This window comes from Oryzias latipes, chromosome 1, assembly GCF_002234675.1.
Source record: "Oryzias latipes chromosome 1, ASM223467v1".
NCBI lineage: Eukaryota > Metazoa > Chordata > Actinopteri > Beloniformes > Adrianichthyidae > Oryzias > Oryzias latipes.
In genome coordinates this window covers 18,175,480-18,203,298 of record NC_019859.2, presented here as the reverse complement: position 1 = coordinate 18,203,298, position 27,819 = coordinate 18,175,480, and the positions used below count along the sequence as shown (strand labels likewise).

Genomic DNA, 27,819 nt, shown 5'->3' with positions numbered 1-27,819 from the left:
CTAACATATTTTAGATAAATAGATGGCTTTAACCATCATGTTAATAGATAAATTTGTTGGCACTAACTTTGCAAAAAAGAAAGAAAGTTATAAGCTGATAGTATTATATTCTCTACTAAAGTTTTAAAATGTTTGAATAAAACATGGTTTATGCCCGCATTTAATATAATTTTACAAGAAATGAGTTAAATAAACAGAATCTTTTCTAGTGGGGGTTAAGTCATTCACATTGCTACTTTTTTCTTCAGTGAGTAGGGAAAAGGGGATTTAAAGTAGGGTTAGTGCAGCACTTTTTTAGTCCTTTCCAATGATCCTTCTTAAATTAGCAAAGGGGGGTGGAGGTCTCCCCTCCCTGTGCTGAAGGTAGGAGGGGCCCATGTCTGTCACTGTCTACTGTTTCATTATTACCTGCAGAGCCTAGCAGCATTCCCCACACACGACTCTCCCACACACAGAGGACAGGATTTTGTCTAAGTCATCAGAGAAACTTTTTTTGAATGATTTTTTGTCAGCCAGCAGCAGAAATATCCATCTGCTGCTGATTTTTGCAACATACTGCAAGGCAACTAGCAGTGGACATGGCTGGTTGTTTGCCAAGTTTCCAACTTTGTCAAAAGAGGGTGCTTTTAAGATGCCTGCTTGTGACTTTATCGCTCAACTCCTGTTTTGTTCCAGTTTTCTCACAATCCTTTGATCCTGCTCAGCTCCATTACCACAGGTCTAGACCTCTTGAAGACAATATAATAGTTGCTAATAATGGGATCAGGGTACCCTTTGGAAGATCCGTGTTTCTGGACCCAGTGAATGATCTTGTTACTGAAGTTCAGCCTGGTGACCGCTGCCACATCACAGTTCTGGACAATGATCCATTTGGCCAGAAACCTGGGATTTTGACCCCGAAAAAGTTTCCCTGTTCCTTTGGAGCAAATGAAGTGAAATACACTCATTTTGGATCTCGGAGCCCCAGCACGGATCGTGTAAAGCTGCAGCTTCGGTATGACTCTCACACAGACACAGTCATCATTCCTTTCATGCTGGAGGTCGAGGTGGTTTTCCAGCAGCTCGAGATCCTCACCAGGAATATGCCCCTCAATGTTGAAAAGCTCAATGGCGACAGCAATCCCATTGACAAAAAAGCTTTGGAGTTTTCATTTGAGGATGGTGTCACACAGTGTAAGATTACCACCCTGGTTGGTGCAGGAGGTCTTCCCAGGTATGGCGCACTTTTGAATAACCCAACTGATGGCCAAATGGTTGACTGTGATGAGTTTGTAAAGCTGGGGATTCGCTACAAACACACTGCTAAAACCAATTCACCAAACAGGGACTATGTTCCAATGATTGTAGAGATCCAAGATAATGATGGAAAGACAATAATGCAAGAATATTTTCAAATGATGGTTAGAATAAGGGAGGGGGCTGAAAACACTGCTCCCAAAGCCAGCTTTGTTGCCATGATGATGATGGAAGTTGATCAATTTGTGATGACAGCTATTACAAGTGACATGTTGGCTGCTGAAGATGTTGAATCTGATCCAGATGATCTGATTTTCAACATTACTTCTTTTCGGAGCCCTCAGCATGGCTATATCATCAGCACGGACGATCAGAACCTCCCCATTACTTCTTTCTATCAGCGAGACATCAAAGACCTAAAAATAGCTTACAAACCACCTGCAGAGGACTCAGATGAAGAGAGGATTTTCCAGCTAGAGTTCGAAATTGTAGATACTGATGGTGCAGTGTCTGATCCGTTTGCTTTTATGATTGTGGTGAAGCCTATGAATACCTTGGCTCCGGTTGCAACTAAAAATACCGGACAGTTATTGTTTGAAGGACAGTCCAGAGCTCTCTCCAGCTCGCAGAATCTACAGATTAGTGATGAGGATAACCTGCAGGATGTACGAATCAGAGTTGTCGATGGCTTAAAGCATGGAGATCTGTCTGTCCTCGGTACACGCAGAAAGTCCTTTACACCCACTGATTTAGATGCCAGCATTGTTGTGTACCAGCATGATGGCAGCGACACATACAGTGACAATATTATTTTCAGGATGACTGATGGAAGAAATGAAGTAGAATTTTTGTTCCCAATAACCATCGCTCCCACTGATGATGAGCCACCTATTATTAATGCAAACACCGGGCTGGTTCTGTACAAGAATGAAATTATGCAAATTTCTCCTTTTATCTTGAGTGCCACAGATATTGACTCAGAGGACTCTACTATTAAGTTTGTTTTGGAAGCACCCTATTCTACTGTGGGACAGCTTGTGCTTAGGCAAGTAGAGCCACCAGAGGATCCATTTCAGTGGAAATTCAGTGAAACGGATGAGATGTTTGAACGGGTCGTCACCGAGTGGTTTCAGCAGGACATCCTTAATGGAAAACTCTTCTATCGTCACATTGGGCCGCATAGTACCACCACTGTAACAGATCAGTTTGTGTTTCGTGTCCAAGATGATAATGACCCTCCAAATCAATCTGTTGAACATGCATTCACCATTAAAATTCAACCCATTGACGATCTACCCCCAGAGCTTTTTCCAGGCACAACCCTCCACATGACAGTTCAAGAATATGAACTTACATTTTTTAGAAAGAGTTTCTTGTGTTATACTGATCTAGACTCAAATGACAGGGATTTGAAATACACTATCACAAAACAACCAACTGACACAGATGAGAACAATCCAGTTCCCTTAGGTGCAATTGTGCTGACTGAGAACCCTAACACTATAATATCAGAGTTCACGCAAGCCCAGGTCAATCATCACAAAATAGCTTATAAGCCTCCAGATCAGGAGCTTGGCATCACTCCAAAAGTAGTTCAATTTACATTTGTTGTAGAAGACACTGCTGGTAATACAGCAGATGGACTATTTACAATTTTTCTACAGCCAGTAGATAACAAGCCTCCACTTATCACCAACACAGGATTTACTGTGATGGAAAGAAGTACATATACTATTACCACGAAGGAGCTGCATGCTACTGACACTGATACAGATGATGAAAATATCATCTTCACTGTGACCCAGATTCCTCAATATGGTCAGCTAAAGCAGTTAGGAATTGACATGTCAAACGGAGAAAATTTTGTTCTGGACGACATTGCTAACAGCCGCCTAACCTATATACATAGTGGTGAAGAATCCCTCAGTGACTTCATCAAGCTTTCTGTGAGTGATGGTTTCCACGAGGTACCCATTTCTGTGAGGATTACCATTGAGCCAGTCGATGACGAAACTCCAACAATTATGCTCCCAGGTGGTGTACTTGGTACTTCCATTGATGTCTTGGAGACTGGAGCAACACAAATTACAAGTAATATCATTCAGGGTCGAGACGAAGACACTGATGATCTCATGCTTACTTTCATTGTTGAAGAACCTCCCAGACTGGGTGAAATCTTGGTTAATGGGGCTCCTGCTGAGAGATTTACTCAGGAAGAAATCATTAATGGAATGGTGGCATATGTCCATACATCCGGAGAAATTGGACCAGTCAAACAACATGACTCTTTTAACCTAACTCTTTCAGATATGTCTGAACAGTGGGTTGTTGGTGGCAACAAAATCCAAGGAGTTACCGTCCATGTAACCATACTTCCTGTTGACAGCATACCACCCATCGTCAGAGTTGGGAAACAGCTTCTTGTTGTTGAAGGGGAGAAAAATGTCATTACTCTGGACCATATTGAAGCTGAGGATGTTGACACCAACAATGATGACATCATCTGCACTATAATTGTCCAGCCAACATCGGGTTATGTGGAGAACATCTCCCCAGCAGTGGGTTCTGAGAAATCAAGAGCTGGGACCGCCATTACTGCCTTTACCATTAAAGACGTCTCTCTCAGTCACATCTACTATGTCCAAAGCATTCATAAAGGGGTTGAACCTATTGAGGATCGTTTCACTTTCCGCTGCTCAGATGGTATTAACTTCTCTGAGCGCCACTTCTTCCCCATAGTCATAATTCCAGCCAATGACGAAAAGCCTGAGATTTTCATCCGGGAATTTGTAGTAATGGAGGGCATGAATGTCATTATTGACACACCAATTCTGAATGCAGTTGATGCTGATATCCCTGGAGATGATCTATTCTTTGAGATCATCAAAAAACCAAAGCATGGTATGATAGTTCAGCAGCTTGGCACGGGCACTATCCCTGTGGAAAGGTTCAACCTGGAGCAGATCAAAGACGCTTTAGAAATTGTGTACGAACATGATGATTCTGAAACTACAAAAGACAGTTTTGAAGTCAGGCTTTCTGATGGAAAACACACAGTGGAAAAAACTATTCTCATTATGGTGATTCCTGTTGACGATGAGACTCCAAGAATGACTATAAATGATGGTCTAGATGTAGAGATTGGAGAAACAAAAGTCATAAATAATGGAGTTTTAAAGGCAACAGATCTGGACTCTGAAGACAAAGAACTAACCTATGTACTACGATATGGGCCTGGGCAAGGTCATCTTCAGCGCGTTAGCAAATTTGGTGATGTGTTAGGAAATATAACAGTGGGAATGAACTTTACGCAGGATGAAATTGACAGACAAGTTATTCAGTATTTGCACACAGGTCAGGAGGGCATTCGTGACTTGATGAAATTTGATGTCACTGATGGCAACAATCCACTTATTGACCGTTACTTTTACATCAACATTGGAAGCATTGACATGGTTTTTCCTGATGTTATCAACAAAGGTGTGACACTAAAAGAAGGGGGAAAAGTTACTCTCACCACTGACCTTCTCAGTACCTCCGACATCAACAGTCCTGATGAGTACCTCAGCTTCAGTATCACAAGAGCACCTGTTAGAGGTCACTTGGAGTGTACTGACGACCCAGGTGTTCCCATTTCAACCTTTACCCAGCTACAACTAGCTGGCAACAAGATCTACTACATCCACACCTCAGACGACGAGGTGAAAATGGACAGTTTTGAGTTTGAAGTCACAGATGGTTTCAATCCTGTCTTCAGGACTTTCAGGGTATCTATCACTGATGTAGACAATAAAAAACCCATCTTAACAGTACACAAACTTATTGTAGAAGAAGGAGAAAATAAGCTCATCACACCATTTGAGCTGACTGCAGATGATAGGGACACTCCAGACAAAATGTTGCGCTTCATAGTCACACAGGTTCCAGTGCATGGCCAGCTGCTGTTCAACAACACCCAACAAATCACAACTTTCACCAAGCAAGACTTGAACAGAAACCTTATCAGCTATAAGCACGACGGCACTGAGACCAATGAAGACAGCTTCTCTTTCACCGTCACAGACGGGACCCATACAGACTTTTATGTCTTTCCTGATACTGTTTATGAGACACGCAAGCCCCAAATGATGACCATTCACATCAATACAGTGGACAACGGTGTACCCCAGATTGTGATCAACAAAGCATCTCCTTCACTGAAAGTTCTCCAAACAGGACACCTTGGCTTTCTGATCAGTAGTAAGGTCCTTCGATCAGAAGACCGAGACAGTCCTAACCGGGTCCTTAAGTACACTGTGTCTGAGGCTCCACTGCATGGCTTCATCATCAACACTGCCCTGGGCAACAACAGCATCAAGACTTTCACACAAGGTAAGATAGAACAAATGAAATTTATTCTTTTAATATAAGTCTTAAGGACGAAAAAAGTCGAGATACCAACTAGACTTTCTTGCATAAAGTAATACGATGGTATTTATATGATTTTCAGGAAAGTTTTAAGGATGTTTAAAGGAAAAGTAAACCATTATAATTCATGTTATGACTTGAAGGCATCATTCAAAATATTAGTTCAATAGTTCAAGAAAGAAATCTTCCTCAGAACGGAAATAAACCAGTTTACTGCATAGCCTGCTTGATTGGTTGAACACCAAAAGTATGTGAGAAGAATTTGTTTTGTTGGAGACCCATGAAATCTTGTCACCTTAAAAAACAGCAAAATATGCAATTGTCAAGAAATAAGCTCATTTAAGTTACAAGCTAAATTGCCTTGACTTTAAAATAAAAATAGCTTTATGCCAAATAAGTAAAATATATCGTTTCTTGAAAAATCTTTAAAATCTTAAATCTCTTTTAGAAAGTTGAAGAAAATAGTTCAGCCTCAGTCAGCTGGTGGTGGAGAATAGTACGAAACGGATAGTCCCTTCAATTCATTTTGTACTTTACAGCCATCGTGAGTTGTTGTTGCCTTCTTTAGATATTTTGGTTTTTTTCCATTGTGTTTTTTATTACACTCAGCATAGTTTGAATGAGTAAAATACCACTTTTATTAAAACAATGCATCACACATGCTGCTTGGCTGTTTAAAAAAAAGTTTTAAAAACTTTTTTAGAGAGAATGTATTTATTGTAAAGAAAAACATCAATCACTCTGGTTAATTATTTTGTAGCTTTCTCGTTATTAAAAAAAAAAATGGTTCTTTTTTTCATACCATCGGTTAAATGTATTCATTATTTTTATTTGCTACACCAACAGCTGACATCAATGAAATGAAGATCTGCTATGTGCTGCTGGATGGAAACAACGCCACAAGTGATATCTTCTTTTTCACAGTTGAAGACAATGGTAGGAACCCTTTTTATTTTTTTTATAAAGGCAGAAAAACTGAGAAATAGTTTACCAGACTTATTTTTATTCAGGATCTATCAAACGTTTTGTATACTGCTTCATACTGAAACTCCCTGTTTTGTCAATTAAGATGTGTTTGCGTTCCCAAGACCTAGGGTAGCCCTCATCTGCCCCTGATAGAAGCGTCTATTCTGCTCACATCAAAGAAAACAGAAACTTTTAGAGGACAGGGAGTCAAAGGAGCCAAAGCTAGACACTAAGTGTGGGCTTAAAAGCATGAAATGTTTTAAATGTTATTATTGTTGACAACAAAGAGGATTTTTCTTTTAAGACATTGATATTGTGTATGTCTGCTGTACACCATGTCCTGACTTTTCCTGCAGAATTTCTTCTATTTAAAAGCTAAGCTTTTGAGCAAATGCTGGAAAATACATGTTTAATATCATTATGGGCACTAGATGACTTAGCCTTGCTCAAAAAGAAAATTTTCTCACTAACTCACTCATAGCTACTTTAATGCAGCTGGTAGAATCACACAGGCTTGAAACAACACCTTGTTTTTACAGTTTTATTAATGAACTTATATGTTTATTTTTCAATATTCTTGCCTGGACATTAACTCCATATTTATAACTTTCATAATTTTACACACATAAAAAAAGGTTTATTTAGGAAACAAAACAATCAGATAAAAACAAGATGAACTAGTCGATGACCCACTTGTGTGAAGTGCTGGGGTGATTCCTGGTGCAAATGTTACGCTGGACATGCAGTAGCATGCCTCTGCAGTGCATGCTAATGGTCAAACAATCTGCTAATAAATCAAAACAGTTGGGACGTTTGTGCTGAAGGACAAACTCCAGGTCAGTGCAGATTTGCACTCTAGAAAGTCTGAGTTTGGAAAGAGTGTTTTCCAGTTAACAGAGCTGACACTCCAATGTCATGACTTTGCTTTAACTCATTTGGAAACACAGTGATTAATTTCTTTCAAATCTAATAAAAAAGACACTGATGGAAACCAGATATTTTTTTAGCATTCATTCAATAATTTGGTTTAAAACACCTAATATATTCAATATAAATGTGACCCCAGATCACCCCTAAGATGCAAAGATGTGAGAAGTGACTTTAAGGTCTTTGCAGCCTTTTAGAGATTCCTGTCCAGACATGTAATGCAGCAGGCTGTCTTCGAAATAAGGGTCAGGCACACACTCATACCTGCTACATAAACAAATCCACAAAGAACTGCCAAACCCATGGACACAATATTTAACATATTAGACTTATTGAGATTATCAGCACTTAAATAATCAGTATCTAAAGAAGGTGCTCCACAAGCACAGCAACAGTTGAGGCATTGGTGGTGTCATGTGTGAAAGGTCGGAAGTGGGCAATCAGTTTGAAACAGAGCGGGACTCAGTGCAGACATGCTGATTGATGGCTGGCTTACAGACAGTCAAAGTGGCTGGTTGCCAGAAGACAGAATAAACTCTGTCCTACTTTACACAGGGCAGAAATTTACTTTTGTCATGACAATAAAAGTGAGTTGTATGTGAGCTAAAGAAAGAAAGGAAAATGTTTTAAGGATAGGCCATTTTATTCAGATAATGTTCTGGCTTGAATTGTGTCATGAATTGTGCAAGTTAACATGGCATGCACACTTGATGATGAAGGTTATCATTCATCCACATGATGTCTTGAAATTGAATAATGGCATCTGGATGTTAAGTCTTATTTCTCTAACTTGTGCAGCTCTATACTGTCGCACATGATGTTTTTTTTTTATTGTTTACCTGTGGAGATTCATTCCACAATGTAATTTTTATATTAATTGTTCCAAGATCTCAGGATTGAAGGATTTTTTGGTGGCTTTTTTGAAGCAATGAGCTAGCTTGGTATATTTCATAACCCTTTACTTTCATGTATGCATGACCTTTTTTTTTTATTTGTGGGGGGGGGGGGGGGGTTCTTATTTGTTGTACATAGTTGTTTTTTTTTGTTTGTTTTGTTGCAAATTACTACCCAAAGTTGTACAGGAAAGCTGATTCTTGAGTCTCTTCTGCTCTTAATGATGCATTTAAGGTTTCAAGAACTCAATTAGAGCTGCAGTAATTATTAGAGGACACTTGATTACAGCTGTCATCTTTTTAAATAGTTTAACAGCTGCTATTAATGTAAAGTTCATTCATTCGTTAATTCCTCTTCTTCCATTTTAATCCTGTCGGGGTCACGGGGCTGCCGGAGCCGATGCCGGCCACTTGTGGGCGAAGGTAGGGGGCACCCTGGACAGGTCGATAGTCTGTCAAAGTATTGTAAAGTTATTTTATTTATTTATTTACTAGACCACTAAATCCCCTACTAATGATGGCATTGACCCTAGAAATGTTAGCCTGTTCGCTCTGTCTTCAGGGAATTCCTGAGACAAGCAATAAACTGCATGGAAGTGACCAGGTCAAAAACTCCCTGCAGTCATTCAAACAGTAAGACGCTGAAGTAATAAATACTTGTTTTTACAAGCAGTTACACACTTGACAAATATTACTCTGAACCCAACATGCCTTCAACGGGACACAAGGGTTTGGTTCCAATCTTGGATTTTATTGCTCAAACACTCAAGGCCTTCAAATGAACATAGAAGGAAGAAAAGGAAACCTTTGGATTCATTGACATCTCTTTTGTGTGTCGGCTGAGCTCTGCAAAGGGAGGACGGACCCTGGTGGGTGAAGTGTTATGTGATCATTCTCAGTCAAGGAGAGGAATGTACTTCCTCAGAGACTCCAGACTCCATCGGCACAGACTGAGTCAGGGCTTGAAGGGAAGTGGTATCCGAGGCAGACAGGTGTATTTGTGAGAGAAAAGGCCCAAGGGGGTTTCATTTTCAAAGCCTGGGGTCAAACACTCCTAGCTCTGCAGAAAATTTAACCCAATCTCAGATAGCCTGATTTTTGCAGGCTTTCACTATAAAGGTGAGTGTCTGGGGAAGAGAGGAGAATCATCTCACCTAGGTGTTCTCTGATACCAAACATATAGAGAAGATGTGCCTTCCTATAATTTAGCAACAAATTGGTGGACAATTACCGTTTTCTCAGATACCACAATGCAGCATCTCATGATGACTGACACTCCTTTACATCCCTACTTCATATCTATGTTTGGGGATCTTGCATGTCACCCATGTCAACAGTAAGAGGAGATTTATTACCTAGTGGAGCCACAGTTGAGACCCCCCCGTGACTTGGAGGAGGTCCTTCAGTCCTCCACCTCACCCCACTCTGTTCTCCTCTAAGGTCATCTTCTCCCCTAAGAACCCTTTCAGGAGTGTTATCACTATTTCTCGACAACTCCTTCTTTTCCATCCTCTTTGGATTCCCTTTTCTTTTTCGGTAAATTGTGGTAACAAATCATGTTCTGCAGGTCTCTTTTTTCCTTTTGTCATGTTTTCTGCCTTGATTTATGGTGCTTGAATGGCTTCAAGAGCGTGAGCTTTGATGTTTGGGCGGATAAGTTATTCTCGTCCTCTCCCCCTGTGGCAAAGGGGTTGCAGTGTGCACCAAAGTTGTCACTGAGTTGAAGCACACTGGAAAAAATGCTGATTTCAGTTCAATGTGGTAGTAGTTGTTTTTTTTGGTGCAAACTAAAGAACATTCTGAATGGCCCTAAGTATTTAGACTTTTGTCTGAATTTATAACTTGTATCTTATGTCAGAGCATTATGTAACAAAGCTCCACAGAAAAAACTGTTTTACATTTGACATAAAGCCTTAAAATTCTTACAAATATTTAGTTTGGCTTTGGTTTTGATTTACCAGTACTTCAAAGTTTACTTTTTTTATATGTCATAAAGCAACTATGGATGCCACAATTCTCAGTTTAGAACCCAACCGTATTTTACACCATTGAACTGAATTGTGGGGAAGGGGAATTGTTTCATGAAACTGTAAGGTATAGATAATGCTAAATATAAAAAAACTACATGATCACATGAGATCCCTTAAAGTCCTTTAAAGAAGAGTTTCCCAATCCTGGTCCTCTAGATCTACCACCTTGCCTGTTTTCTCTGTTCTGCTTTCTTCAGATTGACTGACTCATTCTGATCGACTGAACAAACCTAATCCAGGTGATTAACAGCAAGAAGTGCAGGAAGAGCTGAGAAACAGGCAGGGTGAGGCAGCCCTGCATTGAAAATTTACTTTAAGGGTCCCCCTCAAAGCTATGGAGCAAACTTCAGCCCCAGACTGCAAAGTCTGTTCTGCAGTTCTGCTATTCCTCCACATTCCGAAGAGCTAGTGGGATGGTTTAGAAATCCCCACAGGAGACTCAGAACACACTGAAAGAACTGATAAATAGACAGAGGTTTCTTACTGTAACTGGTCTCTCTTCGAGGCCATCCCATAATTTATAGCCATAAAAATGCTGAGATATAGCAAATGGACAAATGCACCTATGACTGACCTTCCACAGAGACTAGGGGCACTTTTAACACTATAGGCTCTTTGGTCTAGATCAGAATTAGAAATTCCTCGTTTTGCAGGAATGGAAAGGGCTTTTCTTCAAACCAAACAACAAAAAAGGGTTCACACTGACATCAGTGGTTTTTCACTTCCAAATGAACCCTAGTGTGGTTCAGTGTGATTCACAGTGTGATTGCAAACAAACTGTGCTGCAGACCAGATTGTTATCATCCTTCACTATAATAATCATAGGAGTCAGTTTTCCTTTTTCTGTTTCCTTTTCCTTTCTGGTCAAAACTTGTTTCCTGTAACACTGTCCCCACATAAGTACCTTTGCAATTGTGAGTAAAAGTGAACCAAATCAAAGAAAAGTTTGATATTGTCTTAACGAAGTCTGCTGAACTACCCAAGTGTTAAAGCAACTAATTGTGCACAAGTTTGAATTATCCATCTGTTTCAGTCATTCTTTTTTAATCTAATTTAGTCAAGACTGCATTATTTAAAAACATGACATTTCTCTGTACTGTTTTCACAGCTATTATATTTCCCCATGTGTCACTTTGACGCCAAGTGTGGCGATCAGGAGTCACAGAGAAAGTGTCACTTAGACCGTGAGACACTTTCTCTGTGACCCATGATCACAGAGAAAGTGTCTCTCAGACCGTGACAAATTGCTTGCAGAATCTCTGCAGACTTTTTGCCTCCTGCTGTAAATTCCTTGGAGAGCATAGAGGAAGTCAATGACTCGTCTCACGTTTAGTTTTTTTTTCTGTTTACTTCACCATTAAAGCCTCTCAAGTCAAACCCGCAACTCTTGAGATTAAAATACAGTGAGCGGCTTACTGGAACTTCCCTGTTTTTATACGTACGGAATGATTGATGAAGAAACGTGGTAATCGGGTGGTTGTCACTTGATGAGGATATTCTTAGCAGGTTGCTCTTCCTTGCGTCATACTTGTGGGCGCCAAAGTCTCATATTGACCTTCCGCTCCAATGATATCTCCAGCCAGGCCCACAATCCCTCTGCACCTATGTATAGATGGAGCCAGCAGTGCTGTCCAAATACGAGCTCATGAAGAAAGTGCTGCTGCAGGGAAAAATCTGCAGCTTTAATGTTTACTGGTATTTGAACAATCTCTAAATTCTTTCGTCATTGCCAGTCTTTATTTCATATGGACATTTGAACTGGAAGTGCATCTCTCATACATCGTGTTTGCTCATCTGAGGGATGAATAACAGTCAAGCTAATTTATTAAATTGCCGCCAACAGTGCCCTGTGGAAATGTTTGCAGCCTATAAAGCTTGTCATCCCACAATAAATGATGATGACTGTCAGTTTGAGAGCGAATGGAAATGTGAGCTGACCCCAGCAGCTACTAGGAGCGTTGGATTTTAGTGCTAGAGTCCAATATAGAATGAGTGTCGTGAAAATTGTTGTAAATCAGACCATCAATCACATCTGAAATCACATAGCAGAGGCTGTTTCGACAGCAACCCGTCTTTGCATCCATAGTCTCCCCTAAAAGCTTGTTTTCTGTGTAACTATGAGAAACCCTGGTTAATTCTCGACTCTTTGAGACTCGTGCCAGATACAGAACTTGCAGTCTGACAGCAAGAACAAAAGCACTCAGGAAAAAAAAGGAGATTCCTCACTTCTGCTGGTGTGAACAATGTAGGGGCAGGATGGGAGGTACACCATGGTGGTAAACCTGGCCCACCCAGACTGCGGCCTCCTGTCCCTCTCAGTTTGTTTCTCAGGGAGGAAGGGCAACATGGGGGGAGGAGGTTTGTGTACAGCTGTTGTTCTGCTCCATGCATTGTGTGGCAGGAGAGAGAGAGACAAAAGAGGAATGAGAGAACACTGAATTTGTCAACCCAAAAGAAACTGTAGTAGTTTTGTTTTTCTTTTCCTAAGGTTATTCCTAAATAAAGTAAATTCCTTAAGTTTAAAAGTGTTGAGTATAGCCAAAGGTTTTAAAATCCCACTCTTGTCATCTTTTGATTTTATTATAAAAGGATTCCTAGTGGTCTTGTAATTATCATAATGCCATTTTTTATTATTATTTTTATCCAAAAACACAAACCCTGTTTTGTTTTCTAGGACATAGTTTCTCTAGAGCGCCAGTAGTTCATTAGGAATTTGCCTCTGAGTTGTGGTGTAACTGCTGACTTGGAGTAAGCTTCCCTCACTTTCCATCATCCATCTGTTTACACTGTCTCCCACTAACCTACAGCCTCTAACAACCCCAACCTAAGAATACCAATGCAAAAAAAATGCTGAGAAATATTGGAGCTATCCAGCCGTATAGTTTTGAGCCAGATGCCAGCTCAGACGAGGAAAACAAAGACATACATGGATCTATTTAAATAAAAGTGGATGCATCGGAATGAAACGGAGCTGGGAGCTTGAGGCTTGCCGTTATTGCTTCTACTTCACACCTACATACTTTTACAGAGGGCATTTTTGCATCTGCTACTGAGTCCCAATAATCTGAATAAAGAAATACTTAGAAATACAGTTTTAATCTTAATTTTCTTTATATATGTCCTCCGTCTTCGCAAAAATGCCACAAGAACGTTTTAAAAGCACTAGAAATACTATTTTCATCAGAGTTTATCTTTAAAAGAGAACCATTTCCCCATCATACATTTTAGACAGAAGAGTGTTTGTATTGCTGAGCAATAAATTCTAAAGCTGCCTAAAAACACAATTAAATGGGTTGGTAATACAAAAAAGAAAAGCCCAAACACAATTCTTCCTCTTTTATTGTCAATTACTCATGTTGTTAGTTAGTTAAATAAATTATATACTGTTAGAATGATTATTTTGGGTTATCCTAAATCAACCAGCAAATCAACCAGCAACCACTTATTTCTCTCCTCTTTGCCATGATGGCGTGCGTCTGTTCCCCATAAATTCTTGGATGGTTTAAAATAAAACTGTAATCAAAACATAAATACAAAATCACTTGAAATACCTAATATTAATTGATGAAATCTTCGTTCTTCTTTATTGCCATTTCACATATTTCTCTGACCTACAAACCACTTTGCTATCAGTTTTTAAGTTAACCATTTATATTTTACAGTTTTTATGATTTCTCCATCTGCTTAAAATCCTTTTCATGCAAAAAATGTTTAAAAACCGGATGAAGTTAGTTTTGAAATATCATTCTGAACACTGAAATTGCAACAAACTGGAAGTTAAAATCATTGCAATCACTCTGTTCAAGAAATTGGCAGGGATTTCCAGATTTCAACTTCTCTTTTACTTTGCACCAGCACGTAGAATTCATTTCATCATGTTCTACAAAAACTTTATAATGTCAACACAAATTTCACAAAATTTTCAACAAATTCACATGGATGAAACAACATGCCCTTCAAGACAACATCGATGAATGAACAACTTCTTATGCCAGCCTAAGACTCAATCTACCATCCAAATATAACTTTCTACTATTTAAATATTAAACTGTACACTGTCTACCCAAAGGAGGCAGCATAAACATCATTTGACTCTTCTGGATTTAACAGTTGATCACTTTGTACTGTACAGAAAATGTGTCGAAAAACCTCTGTCAAAGAGTTATTTACTGTTAAATCCTTAAGATTTTTCTTTCTTTTTTTTACATTTTCATGGGTGGATGTCAGTCAATGTCAATGAAAATACCAAGGGCACTGATCCAGCTGGCTAATTACATATTTCATAAGTAACATCAAAATTAAAATATAGGGCACATAAAGCTTTGTGTTTATTTATTATTATTTATTTATCTATTATTCCAAGGTTGGGATTTTAGCCAGCAAACTCTTTAAGAGAAGGGCATATCTCTACCTTCAAGGGTGTCCCTATTACTTTGAGCCAACTGCTCCTTGAACATCTCTTTAAATAGACAGAGCACTCAGAATGTACATGTCGTTATCCTAAAGCTGTAAGAGAATTAAAGAAATAACTGAGTTAAATGCCAAAACACTTCAGTAACACTTTATATTAAGACTCCTTTTCTTAATGTTAGTTAATGCATAATTAAGCATTAATTAACTATTAAATAATTTTTTAGCCGCTTTCATGCACTACTTTGCCTTACTAAGTGCAATATTTAATGCATTATATACAGTTAAAAATGTTTATTATTCAACCTTTATGAATGCATCACAAATTGATTAGCATTATTCATGCAGTAGGCTTTATAATATTAGCTTTATGTTGGATGCAAGTTTGATACAAATTGTAGTCTGTAATTTGAAACACACACAAATGAAAGCTCAGAAAAAGACCATGAAAAGTTACACATTTTTGAAGAGCAACTGTCAATTTTGACACATCAGGAACTAAAGTTTGACCAAAATCAATTATCTTCTGCATTGGCCTGAAAATGCATATTTTTTTAACCACATAAAAGCAACAGACCAAAATCTGTTTGCAGATTTTGGTCTGTTGCTTTAATTGTTATCATTCATTAACTATAAGAACTTTGATTTAAAAAGTCTTTTTGGTCACATTACAAATCACAAGGTAAAGCAGCCCATGAAATTATTTCATGCTACTTCACGTGATGGTTTTGTGTTCTGCTAAGAGGCAAAAACCTAAAGGTGAGTGTACTGGATGCTGTCATTTTGGCTTAGCTGTGTTCATTTAGTAGCTTTAAGGGTATCTCAGGCTCAGAAACAATCAGATTATTGTAGATTTATTGTTTGTGTTTAACTTCAGAAGAAAACAAACAAAATAATAGAATACCTATTTGAATATATTTGTCATTTTTTCTGAATTTTGCACCTGCTGTGACCACCTCCTTTTGCTTCTGCTGCCTCTGCCTCAAGGTGCATGCAGCTTTCCTAAACAGTGACCACTCTAGTGTTGATATGTGGGTTTGAGGAAGTGTGCTCCTTTCATTCCAAATTACAACACCCTCCTGTGTGCTTTCATTCTCTTTTGTCACATCGCATAAACGGACCGCAGCCTCATTCTTCAAAACTGACGCAAACCTGAGCTCAGAGTTTGTTTATATGAGCCTAAATTCTTGTTTTCAAGATTTGATTTTTCTCGTGTCCTTTTAAAAGATAACTTGCAGTCTCATGTAGACTGATTTTTTTTTTCATTCCCCTAAAATCTCAATAAATGTTTCTTGCTCCTCTTAGTTCCTGTAGATTCCTGGGGCTGACCAGCTGTTCAAACCGAGACAGCCCTCCTTTTTCTAACCTCTGTGATTCAGATTGAAATAATCCACCAGGCCTGCCACATGTCACACATCACACATCACAGGTCACCAGGTTCACCTCACTGAAGGATAACACAAAGGATGTGTTTGCAGATTTTGGTCTAACTATTCAGATTATGATCAAGAATCTGCTATTTTAAGTACCCTAAATAGAGCGTATCAAACCAAGGATCTAAACTGAGATGACACTTGAAGGGATTACAGGAGTCATGGGATTAGAGTGAGAGAGATCTTTTATTGATTTTTATTTTTTTATCTGAAAACTTTTATAAATATAATCCAAAAAAGTTATTGAATAAACTGTAAAGCATGCAAATGAAGTAAAATAAACCCAGAATGTGTAGAATTTGTCAGACTAAGGCAAAGATCTTGCGTTTAGCATGAGAGGTGGGGTTTTTTGCATTTCCAGTCACACTTTGGAGTCGGCTTTAACACATGCAGCCCCAACTTTTTCACTTAAATCCTGGGTTGTCTTTCCTTCGCTTAAGTGTAGAAGCCAAATCCTCATTTTAAGGTTGAAAATAAGACATAGCATTTATTTGGAAGTGGCTGAGAATCAAAAGCTTCACAGGCTGCATTTAATTTTAGGGATGCCTCAGGAAAATAATCAGGATTTTGCATTTCCAAACTCCAAATGCCTTCTTTTGTTTCTGTGAGCCCACCTCAGATTGCAGATCATGGGCTTCACTGATTCCTAACTCAAGCAAATTAGATTACAGTACAAAGAAAAAGAGCTTTGATTTTTTTTTTCCCCCTTTCTGTAGCTGGAAATAAACTGAAACCTCAGCCTTTCCGGCTCAACTGGGCCTGGGTCTCTCTGGAGCGGGAATACTACTTGGTAGATGAAGATGCCAAAGTCTTGGAGGTGATACTGAAACGCAGAGGCTATTTGGGAGAAACGTCTTTTGTCAGTAAGTAATAATATTGATGTGATGACAGTTTGATGACAAGTCATATTAGATTATCATTGCAGAAGCATATTTCATTAATAATTTGTTTCCCAAATCAGCTAATATGAAATCATTTTCTCAACCTTTGGCCTTTTTAATAATACAATAAACAACAAAATTACACTAAACCTTTGACAGTGGATGGCTGCCCCTAACTTTTTCACCTGAAAACCTAAGATACATAAATTTAAGTAGGTCCAGATTTAAAAAAAAATCGAATAACTCAATCTTCATTCATAAGATCCAATATTAATTTATCAAATTCATGGGTAGATTTTACTTTTAGGGGCATTTTTTCGAAAAAATTACTTTTTCTGTGAAATTTTCACCTTTGTGATTATAATTAATAATAATGTGGGAACTGTTTTTATATAGATAAACTACATTAGTTCTAAATTGAGAAAAAAAGATTAATTAAACTGAACTTGTTACTCAAAATTGAATGGATTCAGATATTTGGCAACTATATCTAGCCCTAATTCAAAGCCTTTTTTGCTTACCAAACACTTGCGTCCTCTATGGCAGGTATTGCGACTAAAGATGGCACAGCTGAGAAGGACAAGGACTTTAGAGGAAAAGCCCAGAAGCAGGTCCAGTTCAATCCAGGCCAGACCACAGCTACCTGGAGGGTGAAGATCTTTACAGACCAGGAGTTTGAGACCTCGGAGACATTTGAAATAGAGCTGTCAGACCCAGTCATGGCTGTGCTAGAATATCCTGACACTGCAACCGTGGAGATTGTGGACCCTGGAGATGGTAGAAGTTTGGCATTTTAAAATACTTTAATAATGCTCTAACTTTTTAAATAAATGTCTAAATTTTTACTTTTTTTATCAATACAGAATCGACTGTCTTCATTCCTCAGTCTGAATTTAGAATAGAAGAGGATATTGGAGAATTGTTAGTTCCAGTGAGACGTTCAGGAGATGCCAACCAGGAGCTGATGGTCATCTGCTACACTCAGCAAGGTGAGAGGAACCCATTTTATATTTATAGAATTTAGTTTATCATCCTCGTATAAAAACTGTATTTGTCTCATTTCTATGCCCATGGTGTATCATTCTGTCTGCTTCCACAATTCTCCAGGCACTGCGACTGGCACCATACCCAGCACTGTCCTGTCGTACTCCGACTACATCAGCCGGCCGGAGGATCACACCTCTGTGCTGCGCTTTGACAAGGATGAGCATGAAAAGGTCTGCCGCATCCTTATCATTGATGACTCCCTCTACGAGGACGAGGAGAGCTTCAATGTCAGCCTCAGTATGCCGATGGGGGGCCAATTGGGTGCCAAGTTCCCTTCAGCCAAAGTCACCATTTTGGCACACAGTGATGATGGTGAGTGGCGCTTTTTCTCTCTCCGCCGGGTGGAACGAGTACAGCAGAAATGAGGATGGGAAGACAGAGGTTTCCAGTGCTTTGTTATATTTAAGTAGCTTTTGTGGAAATAGTTTAAGATTTTGTGTGTGGAAAATTGGGTTCAAGGAGCCTCTTAAGGTACGTTTACGTGACCACTTCCAAGGAAAAGTCTATGTAAACGTGCACATGCGCATTTCAGGTTTATGCATTCAAAACTATTGCATTCATGTGTCACACAAGTTTCGACAACCATTTTCTGGCTCTACATAAACAATGCAAACGCACGTTGAAGTTAAACCTGGTTGAACTTTGACCAATCAGGGGGACTCAGATTTGGTGGTGTTGATGTATTGATGATGTCCCTTTTTAACACACGGAAGTGCCAACCGTTTGAAAATTGATCATGGAGGAGAAATTAAGAATTGCAGTCAGAATTACATGACAGCAAGTCTGTCTTATATCGGAACAGAGCTGTGAAAGAAAAAGCCTGGAGCAACATTGGCCATATTTGAATTGCTTCCACATTTTGCACCAAGCCTCTTCCAGCTGTAGCTGTTGGACATGTGCTAGTAAACAGTGGAAAAAGAAGAAGAAGAAGAAGCCCCTTTCCTCTTGTCCAGTGTGAACATCATGGGCTAAATGTACGTTCAAGAATGCAGGTTTACTGTCACATGCCCAGAGCAAATATAGCTTTAGGCTTAAGTGACAAGAAGTAACTCATGTGGGCAGTTACTGTAATAACACACATCTCCAATCAAGAATCTCACAGACACTTTCCAGACTCTGTGATTCCAAAGTCTTCCAAAGTCCGTGGTCTCAAAGTTCTTGCTCTCTGTCCTCAGTCCGTCTGCCTGCATTAGATAAAATGCATCAAAGCACAGGTGTTGGGGGACTCTGAGACATGAACCGTTAAAAGAAGTTTAAATCTTGCTGCATACCCATAGTGACACGCCCATCCCCCTCCCAACACCATCTTCATTGACACTCGGGCGAGCTGAGGGAGATGCAGAGGCCATCCTTTTGTCTGCAGGGACTAAAAAGCAGGTGGTAGAGAAAGGGGGGACCATTGTCTCCATGACTGACATGTTTTCCCGCCGTCCCCAGTGTTTGATAGTTTTTGTGAAAAGGAAATACGACTCCTGAGACTGGAATATCCAGCTTTGTTTCCCCCTCCTCGCATCTTCTTTGCCACTGTGGCAGCTTTCACTACATAGAATTTGCTGCATTAGCTTGGGGGGCATTTGAACTTCACAGATAAATAACCAGCTTGCACATTCAAACATGAGAAAAAAGCAACATCTCAGTTGATCGCGATGCTTCTTCTTGGAGGGTCTGGAGGAAGTAAAGCCATGCCATAAATCTGGTTCAGAGTGTGTCTGTGTTTTTCTAAAACCATCTGTCTGCCTGAGTAAACCTGTGGTTTGGAATTCTACCAACATCAGCCTTCTATTGTCATTCTGTTTACCCAAATCTCCCCCCTGCTGAGCTCAAAGTTGCCATGTTGGCATTCTCCCCCAAAAAAGATAAAAAAGTTACAAAAATCTTTCATTGGGAATCAATGTAATTTGTTGAAGTGTCTAGAAATTTCACCCTCAATGTTTTGGGGTTCTTTAAAGCTGATACATAAAATGTTGACAGTTTAGAATGTATGTTATTTAATGAAAAATCTAATTGTGGGGGGTTTGAGTGAAAATCATGAAAGATGAAGCATAATATTTCATGATAGGTGGATTCTTCATTGTAAGTGAATTTCTTAATTTACTTATTTATTTTTTGGTCTGTGTTTCCTACCCATAACATTTTTTCAGATTGCGACAAACGTTGTGAACATGATCCGTGAAGATCTTTACGGCTCTTACTTTTCACTCTTTGCCCTCAGCTTTGAATGAGAAGCTGTGGAAATCTGTCAGTTGATTTTCCGAACACTAGCTGGACTCACAGCGATGAAAGCACTTTTTATATGAAGGTGATGAGAGATGAATTTTTGAATTCTTGCCCTTATCCCTTGTTCAAATTGGCCCCTGCTTCTACTGTTTCTGCAAGCCTCCTCTCCCCTGACCAGGCTTCTTATCAACCTCTCCATCTTCAAACTAGAAACATCCCTTTATGAACACATCCTTCTGTGTGAGCCCACGCCTCATTCTTCAGCTTTATCCTCAAGTCTTTGAGTGGAGATCAGAGACAGCTGTCAAGTTGGACAAGTGAGGAGGAAAATTTGACCGAGCAGAGGATTGGACAGAACATGCTCACCTGTGTTTAAACTCTTTGCAAAGAAGCACACATGTGTGAAGTTTTTTTACTTAATGTTTGATTGTGTTGTTGAATGTTAAGACATCTAGAAAGTGCACAGTAGTAGCATAGTATTTGCTTTGACTTCCGTGTTTATCCCACAGAACCTTCTTTATACTTTGGCGAGACTGAGTATACGGTTGATGAGAGTTCAGGTTACGTGGAGGTAAAGGTCTGGAGGACAGGCACCGACCTGTCCAAGACTGCTACGGTCACTGTCCGCTCCAGGAAAAGTGATCCTGTTTCTGCAGAAGGTAAAAAAAAACAGCAGTTCAAAGGACTCACTGGTTATAGACTCACAGCAGTAAACTCCAGAAACTTTGTGCCTCCTTTGTTTGATAGCTGGACTCGACTACGTTGGCATAAGTCGCAACCTGGACTTTGCCCCAGGAGTGACAATGCAGACATTTCGAGTGACCATCCTGGATGATCTGGGTCAGCCGGAGCTGGAGGGGCCTGAGATTTTTGATCTGGTCTTGAGGATGCCCATGAACGCTGTGCTGGGAGAACCAAGCAAAACAACCATTACCATCAACGATACAGTCACGGATTGTAAGCAAAATAATGTGCACAACAAAAGTTTTGCAGAAAAACCTTTTGAAGACCACCTTGGATAATGGGATTTTTGTGTTGCCAGTGCCAAAGGTTCAGTTTAAAGAAGGAAGCTACAAGGTGGACGAGTCGGAGGGGGAAGTGAGAGCCATGCTGTACCGCAGTGGAGACATCAGCCTCACATCCACAGTGCGTTGTTACACCCGGCAGGGCTCTGCTCAGGTCATGATGGATTACATGGAAAGGCCAAATACAGATGCATCGCTTGTCACTTTTCTGCCAGGTGAGACACTATTTAGCTCTTCTTCTGCTTCTCATTATCTCTGATCTCTTCACACCTGTTCAGTTTTCTCCCCATTTTCTCGTCCTCAGGTGAGTCCGAGAAGTTGTGTGTGGTGAGGCTGATGGACGACTCCATCCACGAAGAGGACGAGGAGTTTCGTTTGGTGCTGGGAAATCCCAAGAGCAAGTCTCCTTATGGAGCCGCGGTTGGGGAGCAGAAGGAAGTGCTGGTCACTGTCACAGATAACAAAGACAGTATGTACTGTAAAGGAAGGAAATGCATGGGCTGAGAGCAAATTTATCCAAAGCATTTTAATTTGCATAAAAGAAAAGAAAAATCCTAGAAATTGCATTTGTTTCTTTTTGTCCTCTCCTTCAGAGGCCATCATCCAGTTTTCTGAGATCAAGTATAGCGTGCGTGAACCCATAGTGAAGGGTAATTTGGCAACAGTGAAGATTCCCATTCTGCGTTTTGGAGACACCTCAAAGGTATCAGTGGTTAGGGTTCACACAAAAGATGGCTCTGCCACCTCTGGAGAGGACTACAACCCGCTGTCAGAAGGTAAGGGAACACAGTCGGAGCTTGTGTCGCGTTTTGCAGAATGCTCACCACGATGTCTGTGTCTAAGATGTGGAGTTCAAGAAGGGCGACAGGGAACACTTTGTGGAAATCGAGATCCTGTATGATGGACAGAGAGAGATGAGAGAGGCCTTCACTGTCCACATGAAGCCCGATGACAACATGGTGGCAGAAATACAGGTGGGTTTAAAAATCAAGTGGTGCGCCCAAGTACAAAGCCGCTGGAGTCCAGTCTGTGCAGAGTGCAGCTCTGCAGGTTTACACATATGAACACGCGGCTTGTCATGTCATGTCAGCCTGTGTTAAAATAGGCCGGCAGCAGCTGGCAATGCTGTCAGCACACCCGCAGCGCAGTTTTATAAAAAGCTTTTCCCTCTGGAATGAGATGCGGAGCAAAAAAGACCATCCTATAAACAGAACCGTGACATTCTACCATTCATCAGCTACACACCGCTCACGTTACACAGACAAGTCATCTCCTCCTGTATTGTTTTGCTCCTCATTAGACCTTAATTAAACTGTGAAATTCCAACGGATTTGGGACAGCAAATAAAAAAAAGGTTTTTCTAATCGCATGTCTGTATGAATACCATACATTTTCAGGAAAACAGGAAAAGAAAAGCTAAAGCAGTTGATTATTTCCTGCACCACTTTAAACGTGGAATTTTGTTTAGTCTGAAATACCGTCTTTGGTAATAATCCTGCAAAAGAAGATTCAGTTTTAAAAAGCCTCAAAAACAGAGTTAACCCCTGGACGCCTTTCGATGAAAATATGCATCAAACCACTTCAACTTTGAATTTACCTTAATTTAGCATCTAGTTGAAAGGAAAATTTAGTGCATTTTTGGTCATAGATGGAAATAAATTCAGGCATCGAGGGGTTAACTATTTCTTAAATATTTTCTTTTTAAATATTTTATTTATTGTTTTACTTGAACAAATGATAAAAGAAAAAAAGAGAGAGACCTAGAGGGTAAAACTTCTTTTTACAGTATGTAACAAAAAACATCCACCTGATGTAAAATTGAGTCATATTAATTGTTACAAGCCCATAAAAAAGTGGAAAGGGGTAACACTTACTTAAAAATTAAGTACATTTTGACCTAATATTACTAAATCCTTAACACAATAATAGATTGTTTCTTACTGTAATCCAGTTAAATTAAATAAAACTGTGTTATTTTAGATTAATGCTATTAGTTCATTTGAAATGATTCAAAAACTGTGCATTAACTTGAGCAAAGGCTTCCTAGGATGCATTGGGAGTTCAAGTTTGCAAATGTGGGGACCAAATGACGTCTACCCTCTTCTTCCTAGATGAACAAGGCCATTGTGTACATTGAGGAGATGGACAGTGTGGCAGACGTCACCTTCCCTGCAGTTCCTCAGGTTGTGTCCCTGCTCATGTATGATGACACAGGCAGAAGCAGAGACAGGCCCCGCCCACCTAATGGATACCCAGTCGTGTGTGTGACGGTGGGTGTAGTTGTTTTGTTTTTCAATAAATTGTGACATTAAACATTTTAAAACAAATTTCTTGATTTTCTTTCCCTCCAGGCATGCAATCCAAAGTACCACGACTTTGACAAAACCGGTTCTATCTGCTCTGCGGAGAACATCAATGACACTTTGACCCAGTACCGCTGGCTAGTGAGCGCTCCTACTGGACCAGATGGAGTGACAAGCCCCATTAGGGAGGTGGACACCAACACCTTCTTCACCAACACCAAGTCAATCACCTTGGATTCAGTCTACTTCCAAGCTGGGTCCAGAGTTCAGTGTGCAGCAAGGGCTTTCAATACCAACGGAGATGCTGGTCTGGAGCTCTCCAGCTCCATCGTCATAATCAGCACTGAGGAAGGTGCGCCGAGGCACAGCAAACTACCACTCACACATGTAGTAGTACTAGTGGAATTGGTTGAGCTGATCTAACCTGCTCACAGGTATGTGCCAGCCCCGCATCCCAGGAACTGTTGGAGCAGAACCCTTCTCCGCTAAGATCCGCTACACTGGCCCGGATGACGCAGACTTCCCCAATCTCATCAAACTGAATGTCAACATGCCTCACATGGATGGTAGGCGTCACATTTGTTGGCACTTTTAGACAACTGCCCATCCTCATTGAATGTCAATATTTTAACATAAGATTTGCTTTCTCTCACCAGGAATGCTGCCAGTGATCTCTACCAGACCTCTCTCCAACTTTGAGCTCACCCTGAGCCCAGATGGGACACGGGTGGGCAACCACCGCTGCTCCAATCTGCTGGACTTCAATGAGATCCAAACCAGCCATGGCTTCATCACAGACGCAACCAAGAACCCCGAAATCATCGGCGAGACTTCGCCATACCAGTACAACACCATCATGCGTTCAGCCAATTCCCTGCGTTTCTACAGGAACCTGAACTTGGAGGCCTGCCTCTGGGAGTTCACCAGCTATTACGACATGTCAGAGCTGCTGAATGACTGCGGAGGTTCGATAGGCACCGACGGACAAGTATGTGCAAGTGCTGCTTAGCTTTATCAAGTAGTACACAAACCTTTTTATCAGCTTCTTCAAAGGTTTTTCTCTCTCACTGATTCAGGTGCTGAACTTGGTCCAGTCCTATGTCACTCTGCGCGTTCCTTTATTTGTGTCCTATGTCTTCCACTCCCCTGTGGCGGTTGGAGGCTGGCAGCACTTTGACTTGCAATCAGAGCTTAAGCTCACCTTTGTATACGACACAGCAATTCTGTGGCAGGATGGCATTGGCAGTCCACCTGAAGCTGAGCTTCAAGGTAGGTTTCTAGCCTTTTCTTGAATATTCTCACAGAAGCAAAGCCAGTGTGAAGTTGTAAAATTGTGTTCTGCTTTCAAAGGAGCCATGTATCCCACCAGCATGCGCATAAATGAAGAGGGCCGCCTCGTGGTCAACTTCAAGACCGAGGCCCGTTTCAGGGGACAGTTTGTTATGTCTCATCCAGGTATGAGAACGGCGCCAGCGTGCACACATGCATACCATAAACAGGTCTTATGGGGTCATTATACACAGGCAGCCGCCTATTGGATTACTCTATACCCCACATCCTATATTCATCTATTTCTGGAGTTCCGCCTCTAGGGGTCTTCCTGTGCGAAAGTGCCAGAGGTCATTTAAACAAATGTCAAAATGATCATAGAGCATTTACAGTTGGAAAAGTGACACAAGCAGATCCTCTAAAATTACTTGAAAATGAAGGAAAAGCAGCTGTAAAAGTTTATGACCCCTTCCTTTCAGGAACCAGTGTGTCATCTGTGGTGATGTGTGCCGACCATCCCGGGCTGACATTTACACTCAGCTTGGTCCGGACTGAGCCCTCATACAACCAGCCCATGCAGCAGTGGAACTTTGTCTCTGACTTTGCTGTGAGTCAAAAAGAAAGAGGTAACAAAGGAACTTTACCTTAAACAATTTGAGGATTGGGTTGTCTGCCATTTAGGTGCGGGACTACTCTGGGACTTACACTGTAAAACTGGTCCCCTGCATTGCATCTCCCAGTGGAGAATTCAGCATCCCTCCTGTCTGCCATCCAAGAGAGCCCCTTACCTTTGACATTGACATTCGCTTCCAGCAGGTTTGATAACTATTTCAAATCAAAGTATGTCCAAAAACAAAGTTGCTATAAGGTGTGTGATGCATTTTCTGTAGGTGAGTGATCCAGTGGCAGCAGAGTTCAGTCTGAACACTCAGATGTTCCTGCTGTCCAAGAAGGAGCTCTGGCTGTCTGATGGCTCCATGGGTTTTGGAGAAGGGACTGATGCTGCGTTCTCAGAAGGTAATACACTACTGCCATCTAGTGGTTGCAAGTTTTTTGAGATGGTGAGCAGTTTCCTCTTTACCTCTTTTATTTTATTGTCCAGGTTCCACAATATATGGTCGCGTGATGGTAGACCCCGTTCAGAACCTGGGTGACTCCTTCTCCTGCAGCATTGAAAAAGTCTTCCTCTGCACTGGAGCAGATGGATACGTCCCCAAATACAACCCTACAAACTGGGAGTATGGCTGCCTGGCAGATGCTCCTTCACTACTTTACAGATTCAAGATTTTGGTAAAAAATAAGAGATTTGGGGATATTAAGGGAAGAAAATGTGGATTTTAGCAAAAATATTGGTGATTGTTCGGCAGGACAAAGCTCAACCAGAAACTCAAGCTTCGTCCTTTGGAGATGTTGCCTTCCAGGCCATGTTGGCTCAGGACACTGCAGGAGCACTGCCTTTGATCAGACAGCCAGGCTCAGATGGGTTCTCCCTGTCCTCATCACCGCTCTTCCAGGTCAGAAATTGTGTGCATCCACACATTAGAGGGGAGGATGGATCATAATCTGTTGTGCTGGTTTTTCAGGTTGCTGCTGGTCGAGAATGGTTCATCCACGCCATCTACACCGTTCGCTCCAGAGAAAATGCCAACCGCAACATTGGCAAGCGCAGCGTGGAATATCTCCATCACAGCGTCTCCTCGTTTGAGGGGCCCAACACAGCTGCTCGCCACCGCCGTGCGGCCTCTGAATTTTCTGGGCCGCCTCTGGCCAGGGACATTGGTGTTGAAAACAGCCGGGGCACCAACATCCAGCACATCGCTCTGGACCGAAGCGACCGCATGGTGATCAGCCAGCGGCAGCCATGGTCCCCCAATCGTGACCCGGTGGAGCGGCCCGTGTTGGAGAGTTCAGCCAGGCACCCAGATACATCCTTCCTGCCCATGCTGGTGGGGATCGGGGGGATGATTCTCCTCATCTGCCTCGTTGCCACCATAGTCATTCTGCTGCTGCGGCGTAAGAAGGAGAAAGAAAAGCACTTCCCCCCGTATACTACCTCCTCTTCTTCGGCCTACGCTGGATACAGTTGTGGCCCAGCAGGTATGTGGAGCAGCTCAGACAGCTCTGAGGTCTAAAAGAGGACCTCCCCTCAAACATCCATCTCCTCTAAAGACTTATAGTCTCCTTCAGTGTGCTTTAGATGCCTAACCTGTGTTGCACTGAACAGAGCCCCGTGCAGCCTCTGGAGAGCACACGTCAGTGCCTGGGGTCTGCAGACAGAGAATGTTACTGTTTTTATGGCTTTCTGATGATGGTTGTTCTCACAGGGATGCACAAATCTCTTTTGTCAGCTGAAAGTTGTAAAATGTTGCATCTGTTTACAATTGCATGCAGTAAATGAAGCAATTTCACAAATGTTATGCAAGCTTGTCCAAGACGAAAACTGTTTTTTAATCATTTCAACTTTTTTAAATAATGTGATTAATTTTTTGTTGCAAGAGAACATTAGAGTGAACTGAATGTTAAATGAAAGAGATACTTGGATGATCATGGCAAGGTTGGATTTTCAGATACTTTTATTTTGAAAAGCCTACATTCATTTTTAGGAAATTTAAACTTATTATAGCTGGAATTTGATGACAATTTAAGAGTGCATGTGATGATAGTTCACCCTGATGACACTTGAAAAATCTCTGTTCAGTTGCCAAATGATATTTAGGTGCTAAAAAACATCAGAACTGTAATTGTCAAATATAAACTATTTTGTGGATGAGTCTA

At 40.8% G+C, this 27,819-nt stretch overlaps 1 protein-coding gene across 1 annotated transcript; it reads left to right on the top strand.

The window, feature by feature from the left end:
* The first annotated feature begins 431 nt into the window (after positions 1-431).
* frem3 (FRAS1 related extracellular matrix 3) lies at positions 432-27,817 on the top strand. Its single transcript, XM_023957553.1, has 24 exons — positions 432-5,607; positions 6,490-6,579; positions 17,019-17,165; positions 17,730-17,960; positions 18,047-18,172; positions 18,291-18,542; positions 20,957-21,106; positions 21,195-21,404; positions 21,490-21,687; positions 21,777-21,941; positions 22,066-22,248; positions 22,316-22,446; positions 23,584-23,742; positions 23,824-24,127; positions 24,210-24,341; positions 24,432-24,763; positions 24,852-25,044; positions 25,126-25,230; positions 25,524-25,651; positions 25,726-25,860; positions 25,935-26,061; positions 26,147-26,334; positions 26,412-26,558; positions 26,628-27,817. Exons 1-24 carry the CDS (start codon positions 579-581, stop codon positions 27,174-27,176), a joined length of 9,411 nt encoding a protein of 3,136 aa, XP_023813321.1. The 5' UTR covers positions 432-578; the 3' UTR covers positions 27,177-27,817.
* The last annotated feature ends 2 nt before the right edge of the window (positions 27,818-27,819 follow it).